Source organism: Tiliqua scincoides, chromosome 1, assembly GCF_035046505.1.
Source record: "Tiliqua scincoides isolate rTilSci1 chromosome 1, rTilSci1.hap2, whole genome shotgun sequence".
NCBI classification, from domain to species: Eukaryota; Metazoa; Chordata; class Lepidosauria; order Squamata; family Scincidae; genus Tiliqua; species Tiliqua scincoides.
In genome coordinates this window covers 20,684,921-20,697,677 of record NC_089821.1, presented here as the reverse complement: position 1 = coordinate 20,697,677, position 12,757 = coordinate 20,684,921, and the positions used below count along the sequence as shown (strand labels likewise).

Genomic DNA, 12,757 nt, shown 5'->3' with positions numbered 1-12,757 from the left:
GCTTATGCAAGCCTCAGGATGGCAGTAGAGGTTAGGCTGCTGTACCTCTGCAATGCTCCCAAATGTGTCGGCTTTCACACTAGCAGAAGTGTTCTGTGCTGTATAAAATTCTTATCAAATGTTGTCAGCAATATGAGTCAGAGGGCAAGTTTAACATGTTTGGTTTGTGTTCCAGACACGTATTGCTTCATGTTAAACCTACTTTCTGAAGTGTCTTTCTCACTGTTCTCTACACCAGCAATTTTCAATCCTTTTCATCTCATGGCACACTGAGAAGGCATTAAAATTGTCAAGGTATTGACAAGGCACATCATGTTGCCAGTGGGGCTTACATGCCCTATTGGCCCTACTAATAAATGACTTTCCCCCAAATTCCTGTGGCACACCTGTGGACCACTCACGGCACACCGGTGTGCCATAGCACAGTGGTTGAAAATGGCTGCTCTACAATGCCATTTTGCAACTGGGAGCACTGAAGTGATACATCCTGGAAGCACATGTGGCAAATGTAGCACAATTCTGAAAACTATGCACAAATGTGGCATAAAGGAATCTTTTACTTGAAAATATACAAGGAAACTTTCAATAAAAGGGTTCAGTTAATAAGTGGTCCTATAGCAAAACCTTTTGTGGGGTTCTGGAAGATTTCTAGTCAGGGGCATTTGGTAGAGGAAATACACCAAACAATGATTCACTTTCAATTAGTACTGGAAGTGCAAGATAATATTTGGATCCGAGGACAAACTTTGGCTGTGCCATTTGGCATTTTGACAATTCTTTTTTCCCAATCTTCCATATAAGATGCTTTAAAGCGGAACTCAAGCATGCTCAAATATCTAAAAGCATAACATTTTTAAAATACTTGCCTTATTAAGAGAATCCAAGGGCAGAGATGAAAACAAAGGATAAGAGCAAACTGTGAAGTTCAACTTAATCAGATTCAGATCATAAGCAAAGTTGGTGCACATAAAAGAGTCTTATGCAAATTAACATATTCTGGCTCAAGAGTTTATTTGACAAGACAGAATCTTGATCTGAAAAATTAACTTTTTTGGAAGCAAGACCAGTGTTACTGTCAAATTCTTGAAAAAACACTTGGGCTTTATTGAATTTAAACTGCAAACAGTCGTTACAAAAGATTCTTTAAATAAACTCACACAAAGGAAGAAAGAAAAAAGGCAATGTAGTGAACAGTCATGGGAAAAGTTACATTCAATGTGTTCTGTGCCAGTAATGTTTACCTTAAAAAAAGGCAACGCTCCAATCTTGGAATACAGAAATGCCAAGACAAACTGCATTTGGAATGTCTTTAGATCAGGCACTTGAAACTAAAGGGTAGATTTTTCCTTTAAGTACTTACAAACAAAACAAAAAGGAAGCAAACAGATCTTCCTTTTTATCGTCTCACAGCACAGTTTGTGCGTATACATTCTAGAGGCCCACAGTGAAATCCTGACCCTGCTGAAGTGACAAAGCTTCTAATGACATCAGAGTGATCAGAATTTCACCCCACATGGGAAAGGCCTTGTTGGGGCAAAGAAAGGCAAAGAAGCACATTAAACTCAATTTGCAGTCAGACACAAAAGGGGGAACGATCTAAAATAAATAATCCAAACACAGCTGTTGCATTTTTTTAAATTAATTTTTCATTTTTTAAAAATAAAATAACCAAAAAGTGTAAAGTTACAAAAAATGTCATTGTAGTATAATATATTAAACTGTGGGGGAGGGGAAAAGAGAAAGACTTCACAATCTTAAGATTAATATGGAAGATCATAATTTAAACATAAAAGAATATATTCTATGAATTCATCATCCCGATAAATATGAACAAAATTAACAAAAAAGCATAGGTTTCAGCAATAAATACGTTTTTGATAAGTTAAATAAGCTTTATATTGTTGTGCAGTGACAAGCAAAATTTGCTCTCCAATTTCTGAAAAGTTATACAAAATTAAAACCCAGAAAAATAAAAAATAAAAAGCTTGGCGTGAGTGCTCTATGGATAGGTCTATTGTACTCTAGAGCAAAAACCATTAAAGCTATGACTACGGGAACTTTGCTTACACAAACTTGCATGTGTGGAATGAACACCGTTAGACACACCCCTCCCCTTTTTCAATTTTTTTTTTTTTAAAGATGTCACATGTTGACACGGGGAACTTGTAGCACCAAAAGCAAGTCTTTCTTGTCCATCTGGCTTTCCTCTCCAGTCACCAAGTCCCACGCATGTTACAGTTATTGTCCATTCTCAGTTGATCTTCTGGTTGACCTGAGCAGATTCAGGCAAGATTAGTCTTTAAAGGTGAAAAAGGGTTTGATGTTAACAGGTGTCCATGTGCTGTATGTCTACAAACATTGGCTGGGGGGGGGAGTAAGGGTAAGATCCTGCATCATGGCTAGAGATGGGAGCTGCTGGTTCCGGATATTCCCTGCACATCTGGAAATGCACAGAGCTCTGTGTAGGCTGCTGGTGCCCTCTGCAGCTGGAGAGGTAATAAGTCACAGTGAAAATGTTAAAAGGCACTACATTTGTAAACGATTATTTTCTGTTGTAATTTGGCACTTTTGGTTTCAGCCAATGACTAGACTCTACGCAGGTGGACTATCTGTGTTAACATCTAACCCAGAGATGTCAAGGACATTTGGGAGAGGGGTGTGGGTAAAAGGGAGAGATTACAAGCTTTAACATTGTAAAAGAGGTGGAAGAGGTCAAGAGGCAACACCAGGTTACTCATCAGAGATGGAGAGTCTGCTGAAGATGGGAAGACGTCTTGAGGTGTCCAGGATGGGTGAATCCGAGCCACTGTGGCTGCTGCTGGAGCTGCTCAGGTAGCCGTCCTGGTCGGAGAGGGAGTCCTGAGGACTTGGGGGCGAGTCAAACATGTTGGGGGACTCAGACATGGATCTAAGGAGGAAAGCTGTGGGTGAACCCCCACCAGGCACCTGTACCCCCATGCTGGGAGCAAAGAGATTGGTCAGCTCTTGACTGGAGAAGGTGAAGGGGTTGCTGGCACAGTCAGGCAGAGTAGGAGAGCCTAGAAGGTCGTCAGCACTCATGATGGGCGGAGGGGTGATTGAAGTGGGGCTGTCCAGCAGCCCACTGGCAGCAACAGCACTTGGGAAGCCTGCAAAGCTGAAGCTGTGTTGGAGGCGTGGTCTTTCAGTGATGGCAGGTTCTCGACTACCAGCTACAGCCCGGCGCTCCTCAGCATTGTGTATGAAGTGGCATCGGGGCCCATAGGGGCAGAAGCCGATGGTATGGAAGGTACGGCAAAGCTCTGTCTTGTACTTGGGGTGGCGGGTCAGGCTTCGCAGCTCATGGATGCCATGGGCAAACTGGCACTTGTCTCCATATTTGCAGGCCCCATTCTCCTCAAAGGGGCGGCACAGCTCTGTCTTATAGCGGCTTGAGTTGACTTGCCCACCAGGTTGCTTTTGCTGAAGCAGGCGCTCACCACCTTCAGAGAAGGAGCGATCCCGAATGCGATTCTCCCTGGGCCCCAGGGCTGGGGTTGGCTCCCCCTTGAGGCTGTTGAGGAGGTGGGTCTGGTGGAACTTAGAATTGGGCAAGGTGACAGAATGTCTCCTGGAGAAACCCCCGCCAGCTGGAGTTCCCACTGCTTTCCTGTCCAATAGACACCCTCCAACACCTGAAGGATTGTAATTCAGCATCTTGTTACTCTGCAGAGAGAAAGCAGGAAGGTAGTCAGAGACCCAGGTTTCTCCAGAATCTTCTAGCTACAGTAGATCTTTAGATTCAGCTCAATCCTGGCCTCTCCACCCTCAGCCTCCTTCCATATCTGCACAACAGATTTGCCAAGTCACTAGATACAAGGCCTGCCAGAAGTCTCTGGACCACAAACTTGTCCACGTAAAGGAGGGTTCACGTTTGGGATTTGTGCCACATCATTCAAAGGTCATGTGTCAAAATGCCTGCAAGCAGCATAGTAAATAATGCTGCTATACAGGAGCCTTTGCCCCAGGCTAGTTTGCCCAGGCTAAAGTATACTGCCTCTATGAAATGCACTTTGTTTCTTTGCCTTGGGCAACCTTACCTAACCACTCCAAGAACCACCATAACAGCCACATCCCCAAAGCACACTACTTCCCCAGACCCAGGTCTCAGATTTGAAGAGTAGTTTATGTCCAAAGGCTAGGCACTATTCAATTTCTTTGCACAGAGTATGAATTGAACACAATGCCCCTTCAGTTTGAAAGAATAAAGGGGGGGGGAAGAAGAGATTATTTTCACCATTACTTTTAATAAGCCCCTTAAGTCTGCTATATAAAACAGATCCCTTTCTGGAGCCCCAGAAATTGTTTCTGGAACAAAAAAATGTGTACAATACTTGAAATAAAAGGAGGTGGAGGTGTGAGCCTTTGGGAAACATGCTAGTTGCTAATCTAAATTAATCCCATCCCGCTTGCTCCACCTCCTGCACAGGAATTTCATTTCATTTGATCCATGCCAGACTTCACCCTTAACCACAAGAGGATTCCTTTGCAATTAGCCTTTTGGCTGCAAAGAAAAGTCTGCAGCCACAGTTTTAAGCTGCTCAAAAACATCAGGGAGGAGATGGGAAGAGGCCAGATTTGAAGTCTGGGACATTTTATGCTTATTCTTGAATTTTTTCTTTCCTAACCCCCCCCCCCCCACACTCATTGTGTGTTCTGCATTTCCCGCTTTTATTTTTAAATGTTGAACACCCAAATGAGCTCCTGGTTATAACTTATCAGCTACTATTGAGAAGGCAGAACCTCCTCTCTGCAACTTCAGAACTTAACACACATTGCATACTTTTCTCAAGAACGGGGTGCCTGCAGGATAGCTGTTAGTTCCTCCCCTCCACATTATGCTCTAGCCATTAAGCAGCTCTTCACAATTACTGTTTCCTTTAAACTCAAGTCAAGTTGTGCACATATAGAACTACACACAGGCAGAGACTTTTGGCTAAACAAAGATAAGCTGGCAAGAAAGTCACCATGTGAGTGGGATGAGAGTGATAAGGAAGGCAAACTGCAGGCTGTAAAACTTCGACTGCAAAATTTGAGGTGGGGTGACTGCGTGCAAATGTTATTTTTAAGAAGCCTCACCACAAAATCTCCTCCTCCTAGGCACGCAAGCCAATAACCCCCCCCCCCCAATAAAAGCAAGCACAGATCCCACTAGTGGAAAATCGTTGCAACACGATCAGACCTGCTAACAGGCTTCTTCTCCCACCCTGAGTAGACAACTGGGCGTGTGGATGAGAAGTCGTTACAAGCAAGAAGTTTCCCAGCACATGTTCTTAGTAAGACTGCAATCCTATCCACACTTGCCTGAGAGTAAGTGCCACTGAACACAGTAGGAGTTACTTCTGAGTAGACATACATATGATTGTACCCTAAGAGTCTAGTGAGGTCGGTTTTGCTACTCCAAATGGAAGGAAGAACGGTCACTTCTGAATGCACCAATAATCCTAATTTCACTTTCAGAAATCTGCAAAAACAACCCTTAGTTCCAAGTACATAATCTGGGCAGATGGGCGCCTTCCCCCAAAAGAGCAAGTTTTATGGCAGCAATCTTAGCACACTTTCTGGTCCAGGCAAATGGAGGGCTGCTACTCAACTGATACTTCTGATCGCAAATTAAGAACACGTTTGAAAGGCTCTCTCTCTTTTCTAGGCTGGGGGAGGAAGGGAAGGTTTTGTTCAAGCAGCAACAGCAAAAGTTTAGAGCAAGTTACAAAGAAGGCGCTTAGAAAAGTTGGGGGACACAAGCCCTACCAGCCACTGCAACCACCTTGGAAGTCTGGGGGCAGAATCAACGGTCAACAAGTTCCCAAAGAGTTTGTAAAAGTTACTAACATGAGTGGGAAAAAGAATTAATGGTCAACAAACCCCAAAAGAGTTTGTAAAAGTTGCAGACATGAGTGGGGAAGAGATTCAAGGGTCAACAAACCCCCAGAGTTTGGATGAGTTACAAACATGAGTGGGGAAAAGAATGGTCAACAAACCCCAAAAGAGTTTGTAAAAGTTGCAGACATGAGTGGGGAAGAGATTCAAGGGTCAACAAACCCCCAGAGTTTGGAAGAGTTACAAACATGAGTGGGGAAAAGAATTAATGGTCAACAAGCCCTCCCAACGTTTGTAAAAGTTGCAATCATGAGTGGGGAACAGAATCAATAGTCAGCAAGTCCCCAAAGAGCCTAATAAAAGTTGCAAACACGAGTGGGGAAAGGCTTTACATTAATTTTAAAAAACCTCAACCTCTTTGAAACAACAACCAGCCTTGGCAATTCAATGCCTCCCTAGGAAGTCTCCCTACAACAACCAAGCAGGGCTGCAGCCCAAGTTCAATCCAAATCCAAAGTTGTGACTTTAACCAACTTCGGTTTGCTAGCTCCTGAACATGGCAGGAAAACAAGAGACAAGGGGAGGGGGGTGTATGGGGGGCAGAAGAAACGATCGCTCTCGTTTCACCACCCCACACACTCCCCCACCCCCCCAAAAAAACTTGGTGCAAAGCGTTATAAGAGAATGAGGGCAAGCGACTTACTTTGCATAAAACTTCACTCAGGTCGAAGATGGTTGGAGACACGAGGGCTGTGGACATCTTCGAAGAGAGGGCTGGGAAAAGTGTAATCGTTCAGTATAAAAATAAAATGAGTCACAGTGTCGCCAAGGCACAGCCTCCAGTTTCCCTGGGTTGGGATCCCTTCACCCCCTCCAGCTCCAGCACTTCTCCCTTCCCTCTCTCTCTCCTTCCAGCAAAGCTGGGCTTAAAGCTCGATTTATAAAGTTTGAGATCTGGGTTTTTCCCCCCCGTGGGAGGAGCTCCCAATTCATTTAAATAAGGAAGGAGGAGGAGGAAGATGATTGACGTGGAGGGTGAATCACCCAGGCGGTCAAACCCATAAAAAAAGAAACTTTGCAAGGGGGGGGAGGAGGTAGAAGAAGGGGGGGATGAGCTGCAAGCCACAATCCTATACACACAACTTCTGTGGGGCCAAGGGGCTGGCTTCTGAGTAGATCTAAGAGTGTGCTGCTGGAGCACATGCTCTAAGCGGAATGGTTTGGAGAGGAGGAAAAAGTTTGGAGTTGTTTGTGCGAGTTGGAGAACGGAGGGAAGGGCTCGGCAAGAGTCTTTGTCAGGACTTGAAGGCAGCCATGTGACGCTATTCAGTGCTCACTCTGGCTGGTGCTGCCTCCTCCTCCTTTTCCTTTTCCCCTATTCCAGGCGAGCTCCAGTCTTGCAAAATGGCTTGCAAGCAAACTTTTGCTGCTTCTGTTGCGCACCGCTTTCCTGCGCCCTGCTAACTCTCGGCTGGAATCCTAGCCACGCTTACCTGGGAGTAAGGCCCACTGTCTCTAACCCATGCACACATGCAACTAGAACTATGATCCGTGCATTGGATTGGGCTCCTAGTTTCTCCCCCCCCCCCATTCAACCACCCTGAGTTGGTTTAGAGGGGAAAGAAAAGCAGCAACTTGGAGTTAATGTTTCACTTTATTCACGTTAAAGGAAGAGGAGTTGGGTTGCGCGCCTTGGCAGGTCATAAAGTCGAAATCTGACGCCCACCTATTTGGGCTTGAAGCCCACTTGTCCTCTTGAGGACACGATCCTAGGCATGTCTACTCAGAAGCAAGCCCTCTTGTGTTCTATGGGTTTACTCTCAGGAAGGTGTGGCTAGCATTGCAGCCTGGGTTGAGTATTCATTGGGATCAAGCCTCACTGTTCCTTGGAAGCGGGGCTGCAATCCTATCCTTACTTTCCTGGAAGTAAGAGCCCAAGCCTAGTCAGGTCTACTCAGAAGTAAACTATCTTATGTTCTATGGGGCTTACTCTCAGGAAAGTGGCTAGGATTGCAGCCTGGGTCGAGCATACATGGTGATCGAGCCTCACTGTTCCTTTTTAAGTGGGGTCGCAATCCTAGCCATACTTTCCTAGGAGTAAGAGCCCACCCTAGGCAGGTCTACTCAGAAGTAAGCGCCATTCTAGTCAATGGGGCTTGCTCCCTTGGAAGTGTGGATAGGATTGCAGCTTGGCAGTCCAAGCCTCTGCAAGTCTACTCAGAAGTAAGCCCCATTAGAGACAATGGGGCTTGCTCCCTTGCAAGTGTGGCTAGGGTTACAGCCCCAGCGGCTTCCATGTTAAAAACCAATTCTGGGGTAGCAGATGATCAAGGCTTTGCAAACTTTGGCTCTTGGCCCCAAGAATGAATGTGAAACTAGAGTCTGAAGGGGAGGGGGGCTGTTCTTCTCTTGCACGAGGCTTGTGTGTGGAGCACAGAATTACTCGGCCACTACTTCCTGTTGGACAAACGGTGTAAGCGTTGGTTTTCTGGAGGAGTGTTTTTTTTACTTCAGGGTTATGTCCTCCCCTTTGCAGAACTGTTTCCACGAGGAAGGCGGAGGCGGACCAAGTTGCACAGCAGTGGCGTAGCCAGAGGGGGGGCGCGAAGCGCTGAGTGTTGCAGGGAGCCTGCAAGGGGACCCTCCCCCTCAGAGCCATTTTCCTCCCCCCGCCTGGAATGGCTGTGAGGGGGAGGGTCCCCTTGCAGGCTCCCTGCAACACAGCGCTTCGCCCCCCTGGCTACGCCACTGCTCCTAGTTCTCCACACGGCCACATTCCCTGCCTACAAAGGCGCAAAGACCTTGCAAGGCAGGGTACCTTCGGTCGCAACCAAGTGGAGAGGCGCGCGCGCTTCCTCCCCACTCTGGCGCACCATTGCCTTCAGCTGGTCTTCTCCCGCCTTTTGCTCCTCATTAACCATTGGGGGGGTGGCTTCCCGCCTTATGGAGAGGATGTTTTGGCGGGATGGGAGCCAGCTATAGGGACACATGCATGGGAACGTGAGGCTAAAGAAAGGCAGAGAGAGAGAGAGAGGGGGTTGCAATTTGCATCTCGTAGGGGAAAAAAGAGGCCATTGTGGTTTCCAATCAGTTCCCCCACTGCGCTCACTCGCTCTCTCTCCCTTCTGTTGTGGGGTTGAGCCTGAAGTGGAAAGACACCCCTGTTGCTTCTTGCTTTCCTTCCTATTACCATGTGTGCCCTGGTTCCAGTCAAGGGTCGCCCACACAAGCCCACAACTGTTGATGGCACTCATGCTCTTGAAGTGTTATGAAACCAGTGCACACGCCTGTGGAGCATTTTCCATTGCAAGGCAATGAGGCCACCTAGTTTAACAACAGCACGTTTCTGCAGCCAGAGACTCAACATCCTCCTCCTGCCTTCCTCCACACTCTCCTCCTCCTCCTCCTCTCCCCTCCATGCTCTGGAGAGGGTTATAGAAACCCAGGCTCTTGTATGTGCACGCTTCCTTTCCAACTCCAAGAAGACTTCTAGTTGGGGCAGGCTTGCATCTGCCTGCTTTGATTTAAACTGACTGCCTCCATTTTTTAACAGCGCACCCTGTGCTGCCTTTGCATTTTTGCAGGCTGAGTTGCTTGGTGTTGATTCACCAGCAGCCTCGACAAGCCACCCGCGCACTCTCCCCCCTTCCTTCTAAGGCCTCACTATTTTTTTTTTTAATTGAAAACTGGCACGGTTCTATGGGAGGGAAATGATTCACACACACAGTGGCACAGCTTAGAGCAAAGCACTAATTTTTGCAAGGAGCCTCACTACAGTGTGCAAGCAGCCCCTCCCTTTCAGGAGCACTAAGCAAACAACACTAGCCTTAGTGCAAAGCACTCTGTTTTGCAAGGAGCCTCACTGCAGTGTGCAAGCGGACCCTCCCCTTTGGGGGCACTAAGCAAACTGGTTGGCAACCTTCAGTCTCGAAAGACTGGTATAAACCTACAGCACCTGGTATTCCCAGGCAGTCCCCCATATCCAAGTACTAACCAGGCCTGACCCTGCTTAGCTTCCAACACCAGCCTTAGTGAAAAGCATTAAGTTTTGCAGGGAGCCTTACTGCAGTGTGCGAGCAGCCCCAAGCACTAAGCAAACAACACCAGCCTTTGTGCAAGGCACTAAGTTTTGCAGGGAACCTCACCATGGACTGCAAGCAGCCCTGCCCCATCCCCTTCAGAGCCATTCGCCTCCATTTAGCTCCCATCACCCAGAATGGCTCCGAAGGGGAGGGGGTGCTTGCAGGGCACAGTGAGGCTCCCTGCAAAGCTTAGTGCTTTGCACCCCCACTGACTAGGCCACTGCACTCACATTTTTTGTAAGTAACTTAAACATGTTACTTATTAAAAAGGCAGATGCTGTTTGCTCATTTTTCTGAGTTTGCATGTCATGTTCTCACCATTGCCCTCACACCCACTTAATAGGGCCCAATCCTATCCAGTTTTCCAGTGCTGATGCAGCTGTGCCAATGGGGGAGCATCCACTGAGGCCTTCTCATGGTATGGGAATATACCTTCCCTTACCTCAGGGCTGCACTGTGGCTGCACTGGTGCAGGAAAGTTGGATAGGATTGGGCCTTTAGTAAACAGAGTGAAAGTGTTGTGCAGTATCTTTTTAAAGTGTGTGCTTTCCCCCCTCCCCACCCCAGCCATTGGTTCCAGATTTCATTTCACAAGAGGATGATGTGAGTGGAGGAGAAGTAAAAGCAATCCTTCCCCCCCAGTCCTGTAGGGGCAGCAGGAGGACATGTTTGAATAATGGATATTTTGCAGCCACCACCCTGTTTATTCCTCTGCCAGGCAAAACTTGGGAGAGGAAGGAAATTGTAAAGAGGAATTTTGCAGGGACCAGAAGGCGAAGAGGGAAAGCGAGACTTGGAAACGTCCCCTCCTTTCTGTAAAGCAGTTAGCCAATAAGAATCTCCCCATGGCTGTCAGCAGAACTTTAAGAACAGCATTCAGTCAGTCTTAGGCTTGGAAGACTGGACTGTTTTCACACATGATGCTTAAGAGTTTAGTTTTTAAACAACTCTTTAGTCTGTAATCCAAATGCAAAACCTACATGGTCTAGAATAGGAGGGCCAGAAGTGACATCATTAAGCAGAAAGTGACATCATTAGGCAGATGATGGCCCGAAATAAAGCACTTTGTTCTCACAAAGAAACTAATTAGCTGCAAATGGCAGAAGAGAAAATGTTCAAATCTTGTTCATATTTTCAAGATATGAGAGAACCCAGTTATAACCAGGGGCCAGATAAATTGCTTCCAGTGACTGCATTCAGCCCATGGGCCTTATTTTTGACATCACTGGTCTAGAATGTACAGTTGACCTAAAACTGACTACCTTCTTCCCTGCTGTAACCTTCCTTTGCAGGCCTGAAACCCAGTCCTGGAAAGTGCTTACTCAGAAGTAAATCTCACTCCATTCCATGGATTTTACTTGGCACTGATGGCAGTTTCCCTTCTGAGGCAAATAGCTGTGGGTTGTGTGTGAGCTGGATTATGACTGTGGTGGAGGCAAAGGATTATTGCCTTCCCCTTCCACGTAAGGGCCTTGTGTGGCTCCCATTTATGAAAAAACAGGCCAAATGATATGCCTGGGATTGCATCTCTTTTAGTTCAACTTGACCGTACACCTGATTAAGGTGGTTACATTCCAAGGAAAATGGAACTAAACTCCACAAAGGCTAGATCTGAAACACATGTTATTCCAATTCCTTCTGTTTATTTGTCTTGCTGTTTTTTTCTAATCTTGAAAGATTCCATGTTAAGTCCCTTCTTCAGAATGAAGGCTGTTGAGCATCACTGCAAGCAGGACCTCCACGTTTACCCTTCTGTTCATGCAGAAGTAAATCCTAGTTGTGTGAACTAGAACCGCAGCTCAGGAACTTGTTACATGACAACTGAATATTGTGCTATCACGGCCTGGTGAAAAATGCTGCTAGTCACACAAATCATGGAAGGTGTGGAAGTGGTGATTCACACAAACAGTGCTTCACATTAGCATTTCTTAGGCCAGATGAAGCTCTTACATACACTAGTATGAGCTGGCCCTATCATTGCACTGCTTATGCCAGTAAGCCAACTCGCAGGAGTAATTATTTGTACAGGTAAGCAGGCTCTGGTTGCACTGGTTCTCAGCACTGAGTCAAATTTCTCTTTCCTGCCACTGATCCCTGTACCCTGACCTCCACGTGATCTACCAGAAGGAGAGAGTCATCTGCAGTGTGTAACTATTCAGATATGCAGCTTGTTTTAATAGCAGATGATTTCCTTTTTCTAGATGGAGGGAAGGTACTATCCCATTGCAAAAAGTGAAAGTAATGAGAATAACCGGAACATGTTCTTTTCTCCCTCTGTTTTCCGGATATGTGGTCGATTCTTTTCGCCAAAGTTTGGAGCCCTTTGTATCATTAAAAGCCTTGCTTAACTATTAGCTTGAAAATGTCATTTCTGGGACTTTCCAAGGGTTCAAAGGAGGAAGCCAGAAGAGAAAACGAATTAACCACTAAGATGATTTGAGACTGTGTCTGTGTCTGCGTGTGCGTGTGCGTGTGCGCGCGCCCATTCTCTGTTTGTTGACAATCATCAGTTTATAATAAAGAGGGGGGAGAGGAGGGAATAATGAAAAGAGAATAATGAGACACAGCCTGGTCTGTCCAAACCCCACTGAAATGATAATTTTTTGATATGTAAAAGAATGCAGAATTGGAGTTCACCCTCATTTTTCACATACCAGCTAAATTATATTTAGTAGATGTTATAATTATTATGGTTTCTTGCAGTTAGACCGGAGGAACATAGCCCTGAAAGCTTTGTAGCTTGATCCTAACCTCTGACCAAGTTTGCATGAATGAGATAGGATGAGACATAAAGGAGCAACTAGACAGGAAGGGGAATCCATGGTGATCAGGATCTG

The 12,757-nt window shown here is 46.1% G+C and overlaps 1 protein-coding gene across 1 annotated transcript; it reads right to left on the bottom strand.

The window, feature by feature from the left end:
- Positions 1–992: 992 nt before the first annotated feature.
- Positions 993–6,808, bottom strand: ZFP36L1 (ZFP36 ring finger protein like 1). The gene is made up of 2 exons (XM_066631877.1): positions 6,542–6,808; positions 993–3,684 (listed from the first exon to the last, which is right to left on the bottom strand). Exons 1-2 carry the CDS (start codon positions 6,596–6,598, stop codon positions 2,731–2,733), a joined length of 1,011 nt encoding a protein of 336 aa, XP_066487974.1. The 5' UTR covers positions 6,599–6,808; the 3' UTR covers positions 993–2,730.
- Between the last annotated feature and the right edge of the window lie 5,949 nt (positions 6,809–12,757).